At 41.0% G+C, this 24936-nt stretch overlaps 1 protein-coding gene across 1 annotated transcript in view; it reads right to left on the reverse strand.

Moving 5' to 3' along the window:
* Nucleotides 1-24936, reverse strand: part of galr1b (galanin receptor 1b) — a 41668-nt gene that overhangs the window by 11192 nt on the left and 5540 nt on the right. Inside the window, exon 2 of the mRNA XM_079554923.1 lies at nucleotides 20793-20858. Coding sequence (XP_079411049.1) covers nucleotides 20793-20858 — 66 coding nt within the window. The remainder of the gene's footprint in view (nucleotides 1-20792; nucleotides 20859-24936) is intronic.

The raw sequence follows: 24936 nt of genomic DNA on the forward strand, positions 1-24936 counted from the left end.
TTCTTTTTTTTTTCCTGGGAGGGTGGGGGTTAATGTTTCTTTTTTTTGTTGGAGGGGAGGGAGAAAAAAAAATAAATCAAAATAAATCAAAGACCTTTGTTGTAACTTGTTGTTCTGACTTGTCAATAAACAAAAAGTTAAAAAAAAAAAAGGATCTGACTCTTTTCACAATCGAGCCCTCCGCCTTGCAAAGATCCAATTCCGTCACGAGCGTCGCGTCGCCGGAGGTCATGGACCCAACCGCGGACTCAAAGTAGTTCCATGGACGATGTGAGTCAGAGCCTGCCCACTGTCGGAACTCCTACAGGTGACATTATGGGAACAACCTATGAACACAACAACAACCACCTACGCACGCTGAAACAACGGGAGAGGGCCGTCTGACGCACACAGCATGAGCGCGTCGGACCAGGAAACGCCAATGAATCACTAGTTTGGTCACGACGGAGCGGTTTCAGTCGTGTTTATGCCGAGGATGGAACTTGCAAAACAAATCCTCCAATCCCCACAGAAAAGCCTTATTGGTTACTTTTTGTATGGATTTTGCAAGTTCTCCCCCGTCTGTCTGTGTAAAACAAAAATAAAATAACTTCCCTTCTGGGGCCAGGACTCCTCTGACAAAGGAGATTCGAAAAACCCTGTTAGACTTTCCCGGTTATGGTGAGACGGTGTAAGAGAATAGGAAAGAAATAATCCTTTTGAGAAGACACTTTAAATGTTTGACTGTAGATTCCTCCGTTTAACATTTTCACGTACATAAATAAGACAATTTGGGCCTGATGTTCTAAGCCCGGAGCTAAAATGAGCACATGCCGCCTGATTAATCATTATGAACTGTTAGTATAATTAGCGGTGCAAGTGTGATAATGACCTTTCAGTGTTTATGAGAGACAAAAATCTCAACTGCACCGGCTTTTTGCTCCACATTATCACGTGCTGTCCATTTAGCATCTGTAAAAATGCAATAATGGCCAATAAAAGAGGACCAAAGGTACTTTGTTGAAATTTGTTCTCTGCATTTGACCCATCCTCACTACCGCTGGGGCCACCTGTAGGAGCAGGTGTGGAACCAGGCTAGTGGTCAGAAACACCTGGCTGTAAGACTCACCTATTGTTCCTGTTTTTTTTTTTTTCGTGGTAGGTGAAACCAGAGGAAACCTACGCAGACACATGGAGAACATGCAAACTCCACACAGAAAGGCCCTGTCCAGGTGGGAATTGAACCTGGGACCTTCTCGCTGTGAGGCACAAGCACATTTTCTCCAGTTTGGCTTTAACCAAATCTAAAGAAAAGATAAGATAAGGTCAGATAAGATAAGTCTTGATTGATCTCACAATGGAGAAATTCACTTGTTGCATTCAGCTCTCAGGAAACACTCATGGTGTGCAGGATAGACAAACAGTTACATAGCATTTTACGTGGCTTTTTTGTGGCTTTTTTTTGGGTCGCATTTTCGTCTATTTTTTGCTATTTTGATACTTCTTTCAAGAAGCTTTTAGATTTGGGTTGAACCGAACTGGAGAAACCAGTGTTATTACGTTATCGGGCGTTATTACATTATTGGCCGTTATTATGTTATCGGCCGTTATTACGTTATTGCCTGTTACTACGTTATCGGCCGTTATTACGTTATTGCCTGTTATTACGTTATTGCCTGTTATTACGTTATTGCCTGTTACTACGTTATTGCCTGTTACTACGTTATCGGCCGTTATTACGTTATTGCCTGTTATTACGTTATTGCCTGTTACTACGTTATTGCCTGTTACTACGTTATCGGCCGTTATTACGTTATTGCCTGTTACTACGTTATCGGCCGTTATTACGTTATTGCCTGTTACTACGTTATAGGCTGTTATTACGTTATAGCCTGTTACTACGTTATCGGCCGTTATTACGTTATTGCCTGTTACTACGTTATCGGCCGTTATTACGTTATTGCCTGTTACTACGTTATCGGCTGTTATTACGTTATTGCCTGTTACTACGTTATCGGCCGTTATTACGTTATTGCCTGTTACTACGTTATCGGCTGTTATTACGTTATTTGCTGTTATCATGTTATTGGGCGTTATTACGTTAGCGGCCATTATTACGTTATTGGCCTTTATTAAGTTATTGGCCGTTTTTACGTTATCGCCCGTAATTACGTTATCGGCCTTTATTACATTATTGCCTGTTATTACGTCATCGGCCATTTTTAAGTTATCGGCCGTCATTAGGTTATTGCCTGTTATTGCGCTATTGCCTGTTTTTACGTTAGCGACCGTTATTACGTTATTGCCTGTTATTACGTTATCGGCTGTTATTACGTTATAGCCTGTTACTACGTTATCGGCCGTTATTACGTTATTGCCTGTTATTACGTTATCGGCCGTTATTACGTTATTGCCTGTTACTACGTTATCGGCCGTTATTACGTTATTGCCTGTTACTACGTTATCGGCCGTTATTACGTTATTGCCTGTTACTACGTTATCGGCCGTTATTACGTTATTGCCTGTTATTACGTTATCGGCCGTTATTACGTTATTGCCTGTTACTACGTTATAGGCTGTTATTACGTTATAGCCTGTTACTACGTTATCGGCCGTTATTACGTTATTGCCTGTTACTACGTTATCGGCCGTTATTACGTTATTGCCTGTTACTACGTTATCGGCTGTTATTACGTTATTGCCTGTTACTACGTTATCGGCCGTTATTACGTTATTGCCTGTTACTACGTTATCGGCTGTTATTACGTTATTTGCTGTTATCATGTTATTGGGCGTTATTACGTTAGCGGCCATTATTACGTTATTGGCCTTTATTAAGTTATTGGCCGTTTTTACGTTATCGCCCGTAATTACGTTATCGGCCTTTATTACATTATTGCCTGTTATTACGTCATCTGCCATTTTTACGTCATCGGCCGTCATTAGGTTATTGCCTGTTATTGCGCTATTGCCTGTTTTTACGTTAGCGACCGTTATTACGTTATTGCCTGTTATTACGTTATCGGCTGTTATTACGTTATAGCCTGTTACTACGTTATCGGCCGTTATTACGTTATTGCCTGTTATTACGTTATCGGCCGTTATTACGTTATTGCCTGTTACTACGTTATCGGCCGTTATTACGTTATTGCCTGTTACTACGTTATCGGCCGTTATTACGTTATTGCCTGTTACTACGTTATCGGCCGTTATTACGTTATTGCCTGTTATTACATTATCGGCCGTTATTACGTTATTGCCTGTTATTACGTTATAGCCTGTTACTACGTTATCGGCCGTTATTACGTTATAGCCTGTTACTACGTTATCGGCCGTTATTACGTTATAGCCTGTTATTAAGTTATCGGCCGTTATTACGTTATTGCCTGTTATTACGTTATCGGCTGTTATTACGTTATTTGCTGTTATCATGTTATTGGGCGTTATTACGTTAGCGGCCATTATTACGTTATTGGCCTTTATTAAGTTATTGGCCGTTTTTACGTTATCGGCCGTAATTACGTTATCGGCCGTTATTACATTATTGCCTGTTATTACGTTATCGGCCGTTATTACGTTATTGCCTGTTATTACGTTAGCGACCGTTATTACATTATTGCCTGTTATTACGTTATCGGCTGTTATTACGTTATTGCCTGTTATTACGTTATCGGCCGTTATTACGTTATTGCCTGTTATTACGTTATCGGCCGTTATTACGCTATTGCCTGTTACTACGTTATCGGCTGTTATTACGTTATTGGGCGTTATTACGTTATTGCCTGTTATTACGTTATCGGCTGTTATTACGTTAACGGCCGTTATTATGTTATTGCCTGTTATTACGTTATTGCCTGTTATTACGTTATCGGCCGTTATTACGTTATTGGGCGTTATTACGTTAGCGGCCATTATTACGTTATTGGCCGTTTTTACGTTATCGGCCGTAATTACGTTATCGGCCTTTATTACATTATTGCCTGTTATTACGTCATCGGCCGTTATTACGTCATCGGCCGTTAATACATTATCGGCTGTTGTTACGTTATTGCCTGTTATTAAGTCATCGGCCGTTTTTAAGTTATCGGCCGTCATTAGGTTATTGCCTGTTATTGCGCTATTGCCTGTTTTTACGTTAGCGACCGTCAATACGTTATTGCCTGTTATTACGTTATCGGCCGTTACTACGGTATTGGCCTTTATTAAGTTATTGGCCGTTATTACGTTATCGGCCTTTATTACATTATTGCCTGTTATTACGTCATCGGCCGTTATTACGTCATCGGCCGTTAATACATTATCGGCTGTTGTTACGTTATTGCCTGTTATTAAGTCATCGGCCGTTTTTAAGTTATCGGCCGTCATTAGGTTATTGCCTGTTATTGCGCTATTGCCTGTTTTTACGTTAGCGACCGTCAATACGTTATTGCCTGTTATTACGTTATCGGCCGTTACTACGGTATTGGCCTTTATTAAGTTATTGGCCGTTATTACGTTATCGGCCTTTATTACATTATTGCCTGTTATTACGTCATCGGCCGTTATTACGTCATCGGCCGTTAATACATTATCGGCTGTTGTTACGTTATTGCCTGTTATTAAGTCATCGGCCGTTTTTAAGTTATCGGCCGTCATTAGGTTATTGCCTGTTATTGCGCTATTGCCTGTTTTTACGTTAGCGACCGTCAATACGTTATTGCCTGTTATTACGTTATCGGCCGTTACTACGGTATTGGCCTTTATTAAGTTATTGGCCGTTATTACGTTATCGGCCTTTATTAAGTTATTGGCCGTTATTACGTTATCGGCTCATTACATTTTGAAACGGGACAAATTTGTTACGCTATCGATTCCTACAAGGCAAAATCTTGATTAATACTTAGCCCAGTTTTAATATATGGATTTAATTTGTCATAATATGTCTAACATGTAATTTGTCATATTAGAAACAGTTTTTCAGAGGGGACTTTGGATTATATCATTTTGTCTTTTTATGTGGAAGAAATTAAGAAAAATGTTACACTTCACCCAGTATTCGGAGTTCAAATTCAAAAATCAACAAATCAAGCTACAAATTAGATACTGAAAAAATCCCTCTGAATACTGTTAAAAATAATGTTAAGTACAGTGCTGGAGCATTTGGTGGCTTTAGGCGCCACTAACGTGAAGATGTTGGCTTCACAATGCGAGACATATGAATCTATGGGGAAACAGTGATTCATTGCGATGTTTAAATAACGTAAAGAAGATTTGGCCGGGAGGCGTGACTTCTGTTCTCACTTCTGGTAGATAGAGACAGATGGAGGCATTTACACTCGCATTATGACGTACACTGGCGTTGTCCCCGCTGGAGCAGACTCAAAACCGTCTATAATATGTTTCCAACCAAAACACAGAGATTTAACGCAAACACAGATGCTCGGGGAAAATGTGCGCTGGAGTTGAGAGCTGCAGTTCTGGCTTTAAATGAGCAAAACTTCTACTGATAAAGGGGCAGATAATAAAGTAGGATGATGCTTTTTCAAAATAAGTCGCCAGGTTTGTCCACCGCCTCCATACCTTACTCCAAATAGGTTGCTGTGTCGCTTTTTTTCTCGGCAAATAAACATTTTCTCCATTCCAAACTCTTTTCCCGAATAATCCCGCCCTCGTTCCGTGCTGCCGGTGCTGCTCTCTCTGTCTGTCAGACTGTTGTGGCTGCGGATGATTCACTCTCATTATTACAGGCGCATTCATAAAGCATTGTTTATGTGGCAGACAGGCCCGAGCTGCAGCTGGGGCTAGCAGTTCAGGACAGGACAGAAGAGGACAAGCCAAATGAATTAAGATTAAAGTGGAAATTGAAATTTAAGTCTATCAATCAATCAATCAAAATGCTTTTTTTGTCCTCCAGGGGCCATTTAAAAGGCACAGAAAGTAGTGGTACACAGCGAGGATGACATTTAAATCACCCTAATATGGTCACTGAACGTCATTCAGGGGCACAAATTCAATTTCATCATACAGTTCCAAAAGTTTAAGACCAGTTGAAAAATGACAACAACAAAAAAAAAATCACATCTTGCATGGTTCGATTTTAACAAGGTCCCAAGCAGAACTTCAATATGCAACAAGAAGAAAATGGGAGTGAGACCCCAAAAAATGGAGTAAACCTTTTATTGAAAACAACACATAACCTTAATTGGACTGTTTTGCAGCCGATAAAAATAGGATGGGCAGAAAAGCGCTTTGCCTCTGCTAAGCTCATTTTTTATTATAATGGTATTGATCTTGTGTGGAGAGTGCTACTTTGAATGTGAGCAACCAAAATAAAACATTTCTTTCATTCATTCGACCGCCAGTATCGACATCTGACCACAAGAGCTAAGAAGAAGCTTCAGTGAAGAGAAGCGAAACGTCCTCAACTCAACCAAACTCAGTCCAGTCGACAGTTTAAGCTTCACTCCGATGAATGCTATGAAGCCGTGTTGGTCCTTAAAAAATAAAATGTATGTGACCAAACACGGAAAAACTGCATCCACTTCACTCCTTGCTGATAAAAAAAGGAGCCAACATCAGACCGGTTATGTCCCGTCTGCAAATATTACGTTTTCAGATTTGTATTTAGACAAATAACAGTTTGTGCAATGACTATATCCACACGAAGACAAAACGCTTATATTTTCATAAACTTTCTTTGTAAGCCTGAAGCCAGCTTAGTAAATGTGTGCGTCGACTCAGGTCTGTGAAAACGACACAATTCATCTTCCAGGCCTGTGTGAGACGCTGTGATTTACGATCTATAAAAGAGACGAGGAGGCGAGTTTATTCTTCAGACGTAACGGGACTAAAGCAGAAAAACCGGTCAGTGACTTTTACTGTCAGTCCAAAAACTCAGACTGACTCGGCCGTGTTTTTCTACTTGTCACCTGTGGCTTGTGGACGGCAGTGGAGCAAAGAGGAGCGGAGTAAAACCATCATAGATCCATGAGGAAAACTCATTATAAGGTCAGTAGATTATGGATAACAGACACCACTCTGGTGGTGTCATTGTTTTAGTAAAAGTTACACATTTGTGCCCGACCCGGCGTTTGGTCACATTTGAGCCCAGCCCACTCTGAGTCTCTGTGATCTGATTGGCTTCAGAGTTACACTGTAGGTCAGACACCGTGAGTGACAGTAACATGACGCTAAATTGTGAGCTCTTTATTTTCTGTTCAAAGGCTGAGGCCTTATTGCTCTTCAGTCATAGACTGAGAAGTGAAGAAGGAAGGCACGGCGATTATGACAGAACTTCAGACTTCTACTGGTTGTTCAAATAAAAGATTGAAATTCAAGTATTCTTTCTCCTTTTTTCAATGTTAATTTGCATAAATCTTGTGATAGTTTTAAATATATTTTAATTAGAACATCCATTTCCTGATTAATGTATTTACTATATACTTTAGTTTTACAATTTACAATTTAAAGTTCTGTCCAAAGCAGAAGCTCCATGACTTCCTTCTTCACTTTGCACTTCACAGTCTGAGCAATGAGGCCTCAGCCTTTTTACTGGAAACTACGCTTTATTTACTTGTTTACTATTGAGCGTCATGTTACTGTCACTCGTGGTGTCTGACCTAAAGTCTAACTCTGATGAAAGTCAACTCACATTTACCCTGAGAAGGTTGGAATGGCGCCCCCTTGTGTCACCTTGCATCCAAATGCCTGGACCAAAACGGCGGGTCCTATTAGGACTTACACATTTGAAAGAGATAAACCAGACTTGCCTCGTAAAGCCACAGCATCCAAACGTTTTCATGAAGTTGAATCAGGGCTAAAGCGTCTTCCTCTGTCCAGTCACAGCATATGAAAAAGCCTGCGTTAGGCCCACAGCGCTGTCTGCTGGACAAAGACGTGCACTGCGGTTTCATTGTTCCACAGGGGTTTTGTTGACGCTGTTATTTCCCTGTAAAAGCAGATCGAGAGGATGCGATTGCTGCATGTTCCCGGAGACTATTCCAGTGTAAACAGCCCCTTACTTTCTCTTTCCGCAGGTTACGACTCCTCTATCTATCCACCCCCCCATCACCTCCTCCTCCTCTTTCCTCTATCTGCAGCTGTGGGAGTCTGTGGAGCAGCTCTAAATATTTGCTCTCAGCGTGTTCAGTGTCGTGTGGTGGAGTTGGTTGATGTACTATCTCCCCTCTGGCTGCTGCAGTCTCACTGTCCCGTACGAGGAGGTTGGCATTCAGGTTGTACATTGTCCAGATTTACTATTCCTTACTAATGGTATTTCCAAACGTGGTCTCCAACAACAACACGCCGTAGCTTTGACTGTGGAGTGTACAATGTGACATCGGGCCTGGCACATTCAATTAAATATCTCATACGTGCATACAATCTTAGTCATCCAGAATTGGTTCATTGTAGAAGAGATGCCTTCCAAATAACACAATAGAGACAGAAAAGTCTTTAGACTGAAATAACAAGTTCCAGTCACAGTGAGCCTTATGATACTGTATCCACTGCTGCTTGTGTTTTTAAAGGGGCTTAAAATTTTTGAATATAGAAAGTAAACGTTTCATGTTTAAAGAGACTAGATGGAAGTTGACATTTTTCTACTCGCTACTGCCACTTCAGGTCATACGTGTAACTGCAATTTCTATATTAACTTCGGACCCGAATTAACACCTTTTTGAGCGACAGTGCAGGGTTTTAGAGGCAGTTGTGGTGAACAAGGTCTGAGCTCATTGTACATATTAGGACATGGCTGGAACATTTAAAGTTATCATGCAAAACCAACTTTTTGGAGATTTTAGCCATGTTGTTATGCTATTTCCTTATCAAAAACACCCCCAGAGTGGTTTTTGGCTTCATTCACGCAGTTCTCAGCAATCCTCCTGAATCCTGCTCCGCCCTCTGCTGGAAAACTGACTTGTGACAAACAGGAAGGGCCCGACGTCTGTAATGTAATGCCTTACGACCAGATTTTAATTTATAAAACAGCTATTTTCATTATGTCTGTTGTAAGAAAAAAAAAAAAAAAGGAAGTGCCTGAAGCGTCCGCGCTGCCCCTGCAGAGAAAACAAACCCCCTGAGTGTCTGAACAGATTTCATGTTTGCACTGAAAGTTGTGAAGAAGGAGCTCTTTCTAACCTACTCTGGACACGCCTTTCTTACCAAACAATGTCTCAGCGAAAGTGCGTGTTTGAGAGGTACAGGACTTTATTCAACCTTCCCAAAAAAGAGGCCACTCGCCAGAAGTTTGAATATAATATAGTACTCCATAGCAGTAGAGGTACAATATATCATATCAATGCCTATACTTTACTTTGGGATGGTTAAAATAGCATGATACAGATCCTTTCATTAAACTTGAACAATGATAATGGATTTTTCATTTACCGTATCGTACTGTTACTACTGAGCGCACCTGAATATAAATATAGGCTGCACTTGTCTATAAGCCGCAGGTGTCCACGTTGTATCATGAGATATTGGCACATGAAAGATGGCACATGAAAAGATTTAGAAAAGATCATTTTTAAAGAAATAAAAATACTTAAGCCTACTAGAAACGTCATTGATCACTATCTTCATCTTCCTGCACATTATCATCATCTGTGTGTGCATTTCTTTGTGCGTTTTCCATGATGAGCAAAATGACTGTTCAAACCAGCGTTTTCCTTGGCACATTTTCTCTTCCACAGAGGGCATTATGCCTGTGAAAATCTATAATTAGCTGAATCGATGTTCAGCCAGCGCGGTTCAAAGCATGGGGGAAAAGTAACGGCTTATAGTCCAGAAATGACCATATTTATGGCTACATTTAGAGGGTGCTGGGGGGCTCTCTAAATGACCGGCCCAGTGGCCAACGACCTCCAAAAAAGGTCATGTCTTGTTTTGGCTGCACAAACGCTTAATATCTTGGACTATGGTTGTGTCACTCAGCCTGGGTCTATGGGGGAATTTAAGGGGCAACAATTTCAGAAACAAACTGTTTGTGTCTCTTTCTCTCTTTTTAACTCTTCCAACGGTCTTATGATGGAATCTAGTAACCCTAACCCTGGAATTTAGTACTTATATTTTTGATTAAAAAATGTCATCTTATCATGACGTCAATTCACCCCATGGGCTGTTCTGTCAATGCCCAGTGGTGATCAAAGTACTTGATTCCATTTCTTTAGCAAAAGTACAGATACAACTGGTCAAATGCTATTCCAATAAAACTTACATTTTAACTTGAGTGAAAGTACTGAAGTATTTGCAGTATGCTTAAGTAACCAGATTGCTCCCAAAAGATATTTTTAATTGCTTTCACCAACAACGTGATGTTTCAGGCTGAGCCCTTCATCAGACACGTCCAGCACGCCAATTACAGGATTGGGATGTGCGTGTTTTTACTTTTACCTAAGTATTTTAACTGACCACCATGGGTGCTCGGGCCTTCAGCCGCTCAGCACCTGGAACTCCCTCCCACTGCACATCCGTTCACTGGACTCTATTGAAGTCCCACATTAAAACGCACCTGCCGACTCTCGCTAAGTTTTAATGACCTTGTTATGTGCAATTGTTTATACCCTCTTTTATTTGTAAGGTGACCTTGGGTGTTAAGAAAGGGGCCAACAAATAAAATGCATTATTATTATTATTATTATTATTATTATTATTGTTATTAAAGTGGAAAGTCCAAACAACTTTGCGGCTTCTAAAACACAAAGATTGTGCTTGAATTCATTCTCTGTGCGACATCACAACGTGGACAAACCTTCTTCCTTGTTGTGAGTCGGCCCCACCTACTGTTCATAGATTATTATCATATCATTATAACATGGCCAATCTTTCAAATGAGACCACGTGCGACTGAGACTAGACGGGATCTATCATGGATCAGACACCAAAGATATTTTCAGACTTAAAATTGTAGCACTCTCTTTTCTACTCTGCCTGCCGTAGGCCACAAATGACTAACTCCGATCAAAGCCTCCCGTCGGCGGAGACTAAACCTGTGTCAAATGCAACCCGAAAAAAGGGACGTTTAACTCTCTCATCCAGCGTCAGACTCTGAGCTCCAGCAGCTTTTGTTCAAAGGTGAGCTGCAGAAGTGAAGCCTCGTCGCTGTAGCTACAGGAATTCAATTTTGGGTTTTTTTTCTGCTGAAAAAGCTCTGGTAAAACGCAGAGCACACAATGGTTGTCCTAAACTCCTCTCTTGTCCCTATATTTTGTTTCACCTGTTTGTTACTATCAGTCAGTAACACATACACTACCGTTCCAAAGTTTGGGGTCACCCAGCCCAGTTCTACAGCTTCTCTAAATCAGCACAACCAGGGCTGGACTGGCCATCGGGAGTACCTTTAGGCCGGTCTGACGTAATGCGAGGTCAGGCCCGTACTGCACCATACCAGCCCACAAGAGATACTATATACTCCTCACTATATGGGTTCAATTTCATGATATGTCTACTAGAGGTATCTGATGCTTTTTATACCCCTCTGTTGGCATGGTTTGTTGAGCTATGGTTCCCAGATAATCTCATATATAATGAGCAATGGGCCCCTCGGATATAACATTACTCCTGCCCCTCACATTATATTTGGCAAGTGAAAATAAGTTATTGGGACTCCCTCCAGGACCCACAGAACCTCAGGCCTCTATTTTTTAAATACATTTTAGACAAATATATGTAAAGAAGTGCATGTTGGGAGTTGTCAGGTGACTCACCCTCCTGCCCCTCGTCTCAGTTTGGAAAAAGCTTCTAGTTTCCATCGAAAGGATTTACAATGTTTTGGCCTTTTTGGGCCTATTTTCACTCCACACCTCTCTAACTAGTTTTACCATTTCATGACCTAAATCTACAGTGGGATCATTGGATTGGTTTTGTGGAGTTAAATTGTGTCATGGTCGCGAGAGGAACCTCTTTAACGGAACGCGCATTTTAACATTGTTTAGTTTTCAAAGTTTTACACATGTTGCAGCAAGTTTTAAACGACAAGGTTAAAGCAGTAAGTGCTCTGATGCGTTTGCTCAAATTCGTCACAAACAACATGCAGCTACTGCCCTCGGTTTTGAAGCTTATACTGGTTAATTCAAGGGCTTATTGTATTGCTAATGGCCTTGACAATTGTATTGCGCTCGTGTTTTTGGGGTGGTTCATAACATTAATTAACGTATAGCGACCTCCCAATGATCCGCTTGTTTAGCTCCATAGGTAGAGCGCTGGGCTCAAAACCACGAGGGTGAAAGATCAATCCTGACCCCCACCCACTGGGAAGAAATGTCTATGGTATGACTGATTTTATAGAGGGCCGGTCTTGACCCAAAAATCCCAGGCCGATTTTTTTCTGCCAGTCCAGCCCTGAGCACAACTGTTTTCAGCAGTGCTAGCATAATTGCACGAGGGTTTTCTCATCATCAGTTACCCTTTAACACGATTAGCTAACACAATGTAGCATTAGAACATTGGAGCGTTTTGATGCCAATTCAGTGCCCAAAAGTACATTTTTAATCCTACAAACGGGCCACTTTTTTGGTTTATCAAGAGAAGAAGAGCAAACAATGTGGTCAAGCAAATCTGCAGCTGCATGTTAACAAAATAAACCATCATTGTTGTAATTTCAAATCAAAGATGTCTCATGCACTTTATTTAATCATAAAAGTTTTTTTTCTTCTCCACATTTTATCATCATGAATTTGACAATTTTAGCGTCCAAATTCTCAGACAGTAAAAGCAGTGAAGTTATTTTAAACAAAGTGTCATATGCCTCACTTTGTGCTCACTTATACACAATAGGAAATATAGGCTCTATAAGTTTAACATTCATCTTATATATTTAACTTCATGTCCTAACTGAGCTATGGATTGAAGCGCATCAACGTCAAGAGCTGTGGATGTTTGTGCCAAACTTTTATATATTATACGCTGTAAATCAGATAAACTAAATATTTATGGTAAATGGAACACTGAATATGTCCATAAGGCAACATACATTCACTCTCTTGTTGAAAGATTTTAGCAGTTACTTTTCAATAAAATAAAGCGTCTTTGAGTGTGTGAATTATTATTAATTCACAAGTCAGGGCAGATTCTGTCATGATCAAGTCTGGGCGAAGGTGTTTGCTGTAATACTGCTTCTATTATGTAAAAAACAGTACAACTATCACTGAATACAAAGGCAAAAATACAGCACAGTATAGAGAATGCTGTTAGGACCATGTTCAGAGCCCTTTACGGATTGTCCTATTCTGGTTAAAAATTGCCAAAGTGTCTGAATAAACGCTTTTCCTATTCTTTACAAAGTCCTGCTTTTGAAGAGATACAAAAGCAGGCGTGGAGCTGACCAGGCGAGGGAAACGTAAGGAGCGCCATCAACGGCAAATAGTGTCTAAATTAGCTCTGACTGAATGAAATAAAACGGCGAGCTCCGTGAAGCACAGACCCACATTACAAAGAAAATGACTGAATGGATTGATTTGATAATTCCAACATCAATATCAGGCAGCAAATAATAAAACCGCCACACGCCTCTTGCTCAAGATTGTGTTCAGTTTATGAGAAGTCACAATAATAAAGTTTGTCCACAAGAGGTCAGTGTTCAAACAGAATGAAACAGCTCTGAGACTTCCAACCTTACGATACCTTTTTGCCAGGAAAGCCTCAAAGTGCTACAAGGCTTCACTCGGCCACATCACTAAAAAATAACCAGTTTAAAGATGCACTATGCAATTTTTCACAAAGAAAAAAAGCTGATATCAGTGTGTATTTGACCTTTCAGTGACCCAGCGGATGCCTGGGTGGTTAGCCTTAACGTACCATCCTGATGGCCAATATCAGTGTGTATTTCACCAAAAGGTCAAATACACACTGATATCAGCTTTTTTCTTTACTTCACCTGTTACCTGCCGTCGGGTTAGGGTTAACAATTATATACATTCGAATCTGAAAGCACATTGACTGGAGAGCTTACAGTCTATATGCCAGTGTGATGCCTAATTTGAAAGCCAAGACCTTCTAGTTTCTAAAAGTATGTGTGAGATCCGTGTGAGTGAAACACAACTTACATTACATTTGCCGTTCTTAACCCTAATTATTTCCTGATTAGTGCTAACTAACCTTAACTCATAATATAATAAAGATGAGTGGGTCCCATTCAGCCCCATTCATTAAAAAGGTTCCCGAGTCCTGTGTGAACCTTAATGGCCGATCTGTCTCCTCGTACGCAGCCTGTTCCCTAAAACGGCAAAAAGGCGGGAAGCCCTGCATTCACGGGGTGGGCGGAGCCTCCACAGAGCTCCAGAGCTTGATTGACAGGCTCTGGAGCCATACCGAAAAAGTTTCCAAATTTTCTGGCTGCTAAACAAAAACTAGCGTGGTTAAAAATATTTCACCTACCCCAGCATTCTCACATGGGTCAAAGCGATTTTTAGAAAAAGAAAAACTCTTTGGAGCCAGGCTTTTAAGCCGTTCTTAGGACGTTTGAAGTCCCATTAGAATCAATGCTCCCAAGTGTCTCTTGGAGTCGCCCCTGGCCACCGGGGGTGGTACAGTAATGTCAGCTCCCCGCAATGAAGACCATATAGAAGCATGTTCCTCCCCCATTGCACTAACCCTGATCCTAACCCTAAGGTGGCAGTTACATGGTTGAAAAAAGTTGCACAGTGCACCTTGTATCTTGACTGAAAGGCATTCACCGCTATGAAATTATCAGCATAGACTAATATCACCTTGAAAGCATTGGTGTCATATTGACTCAAAATATGTGGCATCGCCAAACACTGGAGGAGAATTTATTTTATGTGACTTAAATCGCCAATCACATATACTATCAATATTTCTATTTCATATCACATCTCACCTTATCGCCATATCACCCTGCCCTTTTTATCATACATTAAAACATTAACTGTACCCCAAGGATCACTGTTGGGTCCTGTATTGTTCACTTGTCCAGACAACTGTGATATGTTCATAGCAGCTTCCTCTTTGAGAGGGGCTGTGAGGCCCGGGAAAATAGGTCTATCTTTCTTTCTTTAAATAAGACCCTATTCTTAAACCGTATAGAGTTCTTCTCCTGCCTCTGCTCCTCACTGACCATTTGAACTGTATTTTGTCTGACAGTGTCGCTGACTGCTGAATAAATATCCAGTAAAGGAAGTGAAATAACCTGATGAAATCTGGTGAAACTCTTTCCTCCTTCTCTGCACTTGTTTGCTCCTGATGCAGCATGACCCAGGGGCTGTAAAGTCAATCATCGACCGCGTTTTCCCAAGACAAAATATGAATATCAAATCCCCAACCTGACCCCTACAATGCCCCTCAAGCTTATAGATAATAGTGTAATAATAATGAGTAAGTTATTACTACAGAGCAGGTATTGGATGACTGGGTTGGGGCCTAATTGCCCAATGGTCCGTCTCACAGCTGCAAATGTATCCAAACTGCATTTCTTGTGCACATTTCATAACAGTTTCCAAAGTTCCAGCTGCCATCGAGTCCGCAGATTTCGTAAGCAAAACTGTCCATCTCCAAGCGCAGCGCGGTGAATGCTTTGAGACTCTTTTGTTCGGAGCGAGAGTTGATAAGCTGACAGCTGTTTATTCTTTTTTTTGGAGACCATGGAATTTGTCCTAAAAATAAAATGGCCCAAATCTGACAGAAGCCAGTGAAGAGAGGCACCGTCTCCTTTTCCCAGCAGTTAGCTACGATTAGGGCTGCGTAAAATATCTCCATATTATTGTCACAGCCACAAAGGTGATGCAATATCCGCATCACATCCTCCATATGATTGAGACTTGCACATTTTTTCTCACACAACCCTTTCAAAGGAACCATCGGGGGTAACTTATCAAGGCGTGAGCGATTTAGCAAGAGGAAGCAAGAAAATACTAGCTGTATTTGAAATTGTGTGTATTGCAGTGGCGGGCCGGGCCTTCACACACTCATACACTGAAGCATAAAAGATGCCAACGCCACTTTCCGCTCCCCCCTGCCCTGAGTCTACCTGTGGAGTTGTGCAGAAGGCAAAGCAAATTAGAGCAGCAGATAAGTGGAAAAAGTTTGTGAAACAAGCATGAAATTCTGTTCACTAAAACCTTCTCTGTCAAAAAATCTGGGTGTCCACGAAAAAGCATGTGGCCTGACAGCTTCAGACAGTCGTTCCAAGAAAAACTATTACGTTCAATAAACTGTGCCTACGGGATCCTGAAACACCATTTTTTAAAGTTTTTGGGGGCCATACTGGACGCCATCTTTGTTTATACTAGTATGCTCTACGAAATATTAAACACAAATCGTACCTGAAGTATGTAAAGCCAAAGCAAATGCATAAGTAAGGGATGATGTATACAGCGCTGGTCATTATCGGGAAAATAAGCACCGATAGGGGGAACCGGACTTGTTTCACCCTGAAGGTACTTATTTTCCCGATAATGACCAGCGTTCTATACATTATCCCGCTTATTATGCAGCTATGTGCCGACTGAACACGCACAACATAAACTTCCCATCTGCATCTTCCGCAACATGTCTTGGGTCTCTTTTACCCAGTCTCGGGAGACTTTCATAGCCCCAACAGTATTATTTTTTATACTTTTCTATACTTCGGATTTCCTCAACTTCATTAATCTCGTTAGCTGTGAGAAGTTTATGTCTCTTGCTGGTCTTCTCCTCCTGTTCTTCTTGGATTTCTCTTTTATCCTTTGGAGAAAATCCCCGTACTCGTAAATATTAAAATTAAAATTCACTTCAAAGTGGCTAGCTTTTTGACTGCGGGGTGTCTCTGATTTTTTTTCCGTAGGACAAGTGGCCGGACTGTGATATCAAAGACCTGTATTACAAGCACGAACGCTGTTGCCATTGGCAGCGGTCATTATTTTTTTCAGAGGTTCCTCTATCAGAAATGAATGACCGGTAGAATGTTGGAAAATCCAATTCAAGTTAATGGAGCGTTCTACTTGCACTGTGAAGAGCCGTATATTAAGGCGAGACACTGCAGGTGAATAGGGAAAAAATGTATTTTTACAGATATCAATTTGAAACTTTTGCTGTAGATCACTGGCATAAATGTGAGAAACAAATACATGGCAAGTTTTCTGTCATTTTATCTTTTCATATAAGAACAAGGTGTTTTATGCCTAAAAATGCCCCAAATTTCCCATCTTTTCGGCGACGAAATCTGAATAATGGATAGAGCTACATTCAAATTTAGTGTTTCATTTTATTGATGAATGAGTTACCAAGACTTTATCAGAGGGGATTTTGGATATCTTGTTTAGTTTTAAAAATGTGTAAAAATTTAATTTTCGCCTTATTTTTTGACATTCAAAACTCAATAAATGGGGCAAGGGATTAAATATTAAAAAATCCCTCAGAAAAAATCTTCCAAATATTGTTCAGTCCAAGGCTGGAAAATTTGAAGTCTTTAGGTCCGACTGACGTGGACATAGTGTCGCCACAATGACAGAAAAATATGTTTTGAGAAAAAGGCCCTTGAAATTGCATTGTCCCATATAAGTCTATGGGCAAACATTGAATCAGCGGAATATTTAAACATGTTATTGTGAAGATTAGGTATATTTTCTGTTTCTGGGTGAAAGCCTGTATGTTCAGAGACCAATTTGGCCCAAAACCTGAAAACTGAAAAAAATGAGTTTTACCTGTAGTGTCTCACCTTAAACAAATGATCAGAGACACGCAAAACCTATGATAAAAACTAAAAGAAAGTAATCTGTAGTTGCAGATTAGACGCTCACAATGATCAGGATGAATCTTGGACCATTCCCTCTTACAAAACAGCTGCAGTTCAGTGACATTTCTGGGCATTCACTTACTCTTTCCATGCTGTATTGTGAATGTTTACATGTTATGACCAATACAAATATGATAAAATGTAAATGTTTGGGTGGTATTAGCTTCAACAGACACTGTTTATCCATTCTTATGATTTGGATGAATATCAGACCACATTTTATAACCACTTTAGGCAGAAATGTGAGAAATTCCAAAGCGTTCACATACATTTTCCTCCCACTGTATATGCCAAATGTCACGCTTGTTTCACCAACTGAAGAATTGTAGTGAGAAAATGAATTAATCTGCTGCATTAAATATCACCACGCTCTAAATTTCGACGTTGCACCGCCCACGCAGTTACACTATAACCAATGCCTCACAGTACAGCCAAAAAAATGTCGATGTGAAAAATGAAACCAGGGGAAGATGAAGTTATCTCCAAATGTCACAAAGTTACACGTTCCCCCCCAAAATTAATAAATAAATACCGGGTATTATTTTCATTTTTACATTCTCAAAATAGCGTTAAAGTACCTCATAGTCCCTCAATATGTTAAGTATCACTGCACTTTTTTTTTTAGGCAGCTAAGAGTCTTTCAGTTCTAGTTTGAGGGATCTTTTATGTTTTTCCATCTTTCTTCCTTAGTTTGTTTTTATTTGATTTATTATTTGTTATGGGAATGTCTCATCCATCTGTGACTTCTCTTCCCTTTGCTTCAGTGTTCACATAAATAGACAGTGGTGCCTAAACCTTCGCCTAAACCTATTGAAAAGCACCATCGCCCATTCCCTATTTGCCTCAAAGAAGACAGAACTATAATAAAAATGACTAAAAGACAGCACAATAAACCACGGTCCAAATGTTCTTATTCTATGTCTATGCCCAAGACACACTAATCCACACGTGTAAATAAACATGAGCTCATGGAGATCTGAGTCAGTCAGTCAGTTAGTTAATTAGTTAGTTAGTTAATTAGTTAGTTGGTTAGTTAAAAAGAGAGGTAGGTCCCAAACACTTAGTTATTAAAAGTCCTTTATTGAAGATGGGGCTCAGCAGCTTGGCATTTCGACCACAGATATAATAATAGGAGATCAACAGCGGCCACTCCGCCTCATTCCACTGTGTGGAATTACAATGGCACTCAGAACATGTTCCTATCACTCCAGAGCCTGCCGATCCATTAAAAAGCCCAAACTATCCAGACGACAAAGAACAGAGTTGTTAAGAAAAATTGTCACAAAAGTAAAATCTATTTTGAGAAAAAATAAATGTTTGGAGCCAGACTTGTGGGGGATGTAAAGCATAGGAGTCCATATTACAGAACCCCGGCAGGCAGGACCATCTGCCCTGATGAAGACCTGAACGCTGGTCCCATTTTCAATAAATTACTTTGAACCTGTTAAGCCCTGGGTTTGATTGTTTTAGCCTCAGATCTTGGCAATTGGTCATAGCCCAACCCACTCTGAGCCACTTCAGAATTACACTGTAGGTCAGACACCGTGAGTGACAGTAACATGACGCTAAATAGTGAGCTCTTTATTTTCTGTAAAAAGGCTGAGGCCTCATTGCTCTTCAGTCACAGACTGAGTAGTGAGGAAGGAAGTCATGGAGATTCTGCGTTAGAACACTACACATCTGCTGGATGAAACTATTAACATTGAAATTCAAGTATTCCTTAGTAATAGGTGTAAAAATCCTGAACTTTCGGATTAAAATGTCAGTTCATTATTAATTACTCTCATTCTACAAAAACAAACCCTTATCATATGTATCTGCTGTAGAGTTATGTTTGTCCCAGTTCCTGTGATGCAGCAGGACTGATGTGGACAGATGTTACAGAAGAAGCTCATGAGGTTCATTTCTTCAACAGTTTCTATAGTAACGATCCATCCATCCATCCATCCATCCATCCATCCATCCATCCATCCATCCATCCATCCATCCATCCATCCATCCATCCATCCATCCATCCATCCATCCATCCATCCATCCATCCATCCATCCATCCATCCATCCATCCATCCACCCATCCATGCATCCACCCATCCATTTTCTTCCACTTACGTCTCCGGGTCGTGGGGGCAGCTGTTGGAGTTGCCCAAATCACATTACACCAGCCCCATGGCTCCTCCTGCAGGTGATGGGTCCACAGAAGGACGGCCTCACATTCAAACCAGGCCTGTCGGTCTCTCATAAGGGGCTCCTGAACTGCTCTTTGTCTGTCCCGTCACCTAGGACCTGTTTGCCATGGGAGACCCTACCAGGGGCACGAAGCCCCCGACAACAGAGCTCCCAGGATCATTCAGGTGCTCAAACCCCTCGTTAAGGTGGCGGTTCCAGGAGGGCACTATAGTAACTATTTTCTCCAAACTAAAAGTAGATCTACCACAGTCCTGTCCACATCAGGACAAACATGGGTTGTTGTTGTTTTTTTAGAATGAGTAAATAATATTAATAAAAGTAATATTTGAATCATCTACAGGATTGTCACATATTTTTCATTGTAATAATAATTTTCCATATATTATATGTTTTACTACGTATTTGCGTTTCAGAATATGATATAAATCTTATATCCAGCAGAAGTCTGCAGTTCTGTCTAAAGAAGAATCTCCATTACTTCCTTCTTCACTTCTCAGTCTGATTGAAGAGCAATGAGGTCTCAGTCTTTTGAGAGCAAATTGTATTTAGTGTCATGTTTCTGTCACTCATGGTGTCTGACCTAAAGTCTAACTCTGACGAAAGTCAATTCACATTTACATTGATAAGGTTGGAAGGGCGCCCCCTTGTGTCCAAGTGTGTCCAAGTGCCCGGACCAAAACTGCCCCCTGATCAGAGGCCCTAGGGTTTAAGAAGCTAATAAGTGCCTCGGACCTCTTTAACTACGCATCAAGCGCTTCGTCCACCTACACAATGAAGTGCTCACTCTCCCGCTCTCTGCACAGTCAGTTATCAGTCATTTGAGACAGTTTCCTTTGTTTCCCAGTGAAAGACTTTAGAGAGTCTCCAAACCTGACCCCCTGTCTGCAGAGTCTCTTTAATGAGGCCAAAGCCAACGCACCTTTCTCTTGGAGCGCTCCGACTTCTTGGACATGTTCTTCATCTTTTTGTGCAAATGGAACAAAACCTGGAACAGACAACACACAGGTCAGGTCAAAGCGAAATATCAAAGACTTTCAGAGAGTCCACGGGAGCGGCTGATGGAAGACACACACGGGGCTTGTTTGGCTTTTGATGAAAAATAACAACAACACGGGCTCGTGTAGAGAGAAAATGTTGTACCAAACAGAGACTGCCATAAAAGAGCCCGACTGAAATGGCACTTTGGTTTGAATGACAGTGGTGACGGTCAAAACAAAATCAAACGTTTGCAAGATTTTTCTCTTCTTCTTCTGGCAAGAGAAATACAAATGAAAATCAAATCAAAACGAGCCAGTGTTCCTTCTCATGTTTAAAAAGAATATACAGGATTCGTGGTGATGATGTTTATTTCCTTAAGCGGCAGTGAATAAAAATGTTCTCCGTCTTTTGGCTGAAATGTGCTTTGCTGCGTGAGAATGCGCGTCCCATCTGCTAAACTGGGCGCTAACAGAACCGAGCCTTTGCGACTGCCCACACTGTCATTTACTTGGAATTTCGCTTAAAGAAATGCATCAAAGTCTATATTCTCTTATGTCGGCCATTTTTGAGTCGATCACTGCTGTTACATGAACGAGGGGAAGGTCGAATCTCCCGCCCAGTCCGACTAGACTGGGATTGACGAAACCCCTGTGAGCCGATCAGCCACCAGCCTGTGCCGATGGTGGTGTTTTTGTCGGTGTTTAGCTCACTTGTAATCTGAAAATGTCTCCACGAATAGTTGACCAATCAACACGAAACAAAAAGTGTTTTTATGCTGACAATCCGTTCTCTAAGCCTAAAGTATCTGAGTAAAGTCTTTGTGAAAGATCGCAGAATTCGAAGTTATCCACAGGTCAGAAAACTCTTCGACTGAGCCACTTTCAGTCATAAGTTTATTGTGAGCAGCAAATCACGGCTCGTAGTTTGTTCTCACATAGTTTGCGTCTGTAAAGCTCATAAAAAGTGGATTAGAGCGATCGAGTTATATGCAACAGCCAGCAGTCCTGGTCACACCAGAAAATCCCTCCCACACAAGGCTCAGTGGGCGGAAGAATCAGGTGGATAGTATAGGCTTTTAAATGCACTTGTACAACCAGACCCTTCTGCTAGATTTATCTAAAACTTTATAAATATAAAAGTTTAGTAGCATATTGCTGTAATAGTATTCAGTGTTTTCACAACACAGTTTGTGGTTGGCAGTTTGCACATAGCTGATCAGCCTGCGTCGTGCTTTAAAAACTGAATTTTGCTAAAAGTCAATGGATAAAATGAATGGGATTTTTTTTTCTGGCACCCAGAAAAGGACTGAAATTGGTCAGGACTGTTTTGATCAGAACCGTTTAGAACAGACATGTCAAGCTGGCGGCCCGCGGGCCGGGTTTGGCACGAGCTGATTTAATCCGGCCCCTGACTTGTAGAGCACAGATTCCTGAGTATGTCCAAAAAAAAGAAAGTTCCTCTGCGGAGTTATGAATTTTTAAGAAAATAACTATTGGGCTCATTTCAGCCACCAGGGGGCAGTTTAAATTAAAAAGGGAAAATAATTCCACATATGTCCAGCAGAGGGCACTGACATAATAAGGGATCAGGATTCAAACAACACACGTGGCCACGTGGTAAATGGTCAGTCTGCCGCAGTGCAGCTGTGGCTACAATAGCAGCTTACCACCAGTGTGGAGTGAATGAATCATGACTACAGTGCACTCTGAGACACGTGTGACACAAGGTTGTTAAGTGCAATAAGTGTAAGCGTTATTATCTATTACAGTCCTGTCGGGCTTTTATTTTATAATCACAGCTCATTATTATTGACTTATTGGAAACATGTTTTCTCTGTAGTATTTTCATGTCGACATTATATGCAGCCTGCGTCCCGCTGAGGAAGCTGGATTTCAGCCTACGACACAAATGAGTTCGACACCCCTGGTGAAGAATGAGTTTAGAGGCGACGCACGTATTTTATCAGTGAAGACACAAACAAGGTTCCTTTCACGAGCACACGGTTCATTGTTATGACCCGTCTGGGTTAAAAGCCAAAGACCTTGTTACATGCGTTTGTTCAGTGGAGCAGTGTGAGGCAGTGAACATGCCAAAAATACATGTTCTAACAGTTCTAAAAATATATATTTTGAGTTAGTGGTGGTTTGCAGGTATTAGCAAAGCAATGATATGCTTATTGTATGATGTTTCCACTTCTAAATCCTTCCTCTGCAGAGGATTTGTGAATTGCAGCACTACATTTGACACCTATCGCCTTGAGTGTGAATGTGGGTGTTTTCATGTCGGGACACAGGTCAAACACAGGTTTTGTGACAGACTGGCCGAGCATAAATACATAAACAGGATGCAAAATGTGGATTACCCCATGGCTGAACATTACAAAGCAAATGAACATGACGCTATTCTGCCCGTCTGTATCCTGAGGAGCACCTGCCTCCTCACGACGTACAGCACCTCCAGCTAATCCTTTTCTGCAATGTTTTTAGTAGCGTTTTTAGCAAGTAGTTTTAGTTTTAGTGTCAAAGCTTTTTCCCCACGTGCCCTGAACCTATCACAAACCTTTCCACAATCATTCGGTTTTCAGCTCTGCCACATATATCAAGATACACGTCTGATCAGGTCTCTGGAGAAGCAGACCAGAATCAAATCAGGAGAGCGGAGTTGACTAGACTTCAGAATCAATTTGATTATACTTTTTTTTTTTTGGATTTCTGGTAGATTTTCTGAATGAAATGTATGCGTGACCACGGAGACGGTTCAAACAGCAGTGAAAACCTACCACAAATCCTAAAAACAACTGATGATGGAGTGTCTGGGCCACTGGGCTGGTGAAAGGTCAAACACAAACACTTTTTTTTACATACAGTGGGGAAAAAAAGTATTTATTCAGTTCCCCATAGACTTTCGTTTTCGGCCAAATACTTTTTTTCCCCACTGTAAAAGGTTGCATAGAACCTTTAAGCCGTCGACAGTGATATACAAAACAGCCCTGCGACTAGGACCACTGCCCTGTTCTGTGCATGCAATCATGTCTGTATTTCTGAAGATGAATTCACATTTTCAGTAAATATATAAATCAGACCGCAGTTGAAGAGGTTTTCTGACATTCGAGTTAGTGAAGAAAATATGTCACTTCAAAGCCAGCGGTTCGCTTGCGGCTCCACTGGCTTTTGCCTCCAGCTCATGCACACGGCTGTCATGACTCCCACCTCCCAATCAAAGTCTCTAAATCCCCTTCATTACTGTCTTTTGCTGCGGGCCGTGTTTTTAGACTTCCTCATTAATAGCCGCTCTCTCTGTAATCGTTATTTTTGGTGTGACACTTAATCAGTGGGCTCCACACTTCTGTCGGGAAGTTGTCATTTTACATCCGAGCACTGGCCGCGCACCGGGCCTGTGACAGGACTCTTTAATATCATCAGCTTAGTGACGTTTTCATTTCATATACCAGATTTTATCATGTTATGAATGCAAACTACCTCGTCATTTCCCTTCTATCTCGCTCATCACCGCATAGACTTGAGACTAACAAAACATGACTAAATGCTATCCACAGGGTTCTATTTACACACCAGGCGTCTCCTCGTCAGATTTCAAAGTGTAACTAACGTTGTTTGCCCAAAAGTTTAGCCTCAGAGAGAGTTTGCAGTTGAAAATAGAAGTGTGGTGGAAACAAACACAAAGTCTTGTGAGGCCAATCAGCAACAGGCTGATCTGTGGCTACATTATCACAGGGACACATTTGGGCCTGCTCACATCTCTTTGCAACAACAATCGCTTCATAAGGTCCAGGCGGGAGACGACTCACACCTGATGACCTCAGTAAGTTAGTCCGACTGACTACAAGGGAAGATGAACTTCTTCATAATTTTCACTCAAAAAATGCATGAAATACATTTTGTTTTGCAAAAGTAGGTATTAAATGTCATATTAAGGCGAGACACTGCAGGTGAATAGGGAAAAAATGTATATTTACAGATATCAATTTGAAACTTTTGCTGTAGATCACTGGCATAAATGTGAGAAAAAAATACATTGCAAGTTTTCTGTCATTTTATCTTTTCATATAAGAACAAGGTGTTTTA

This window comes from Gobius niger, assembly GCF_951799975.1.
Source record: "Gobius niger genome assembly, chromosome: 4".
Taxonomy (NCBI): Eukaryota; Metazoa; Chordata; class Actinopteri; order Gobiiformes; family Gobiidae; genus Gobius; species Gobius niger.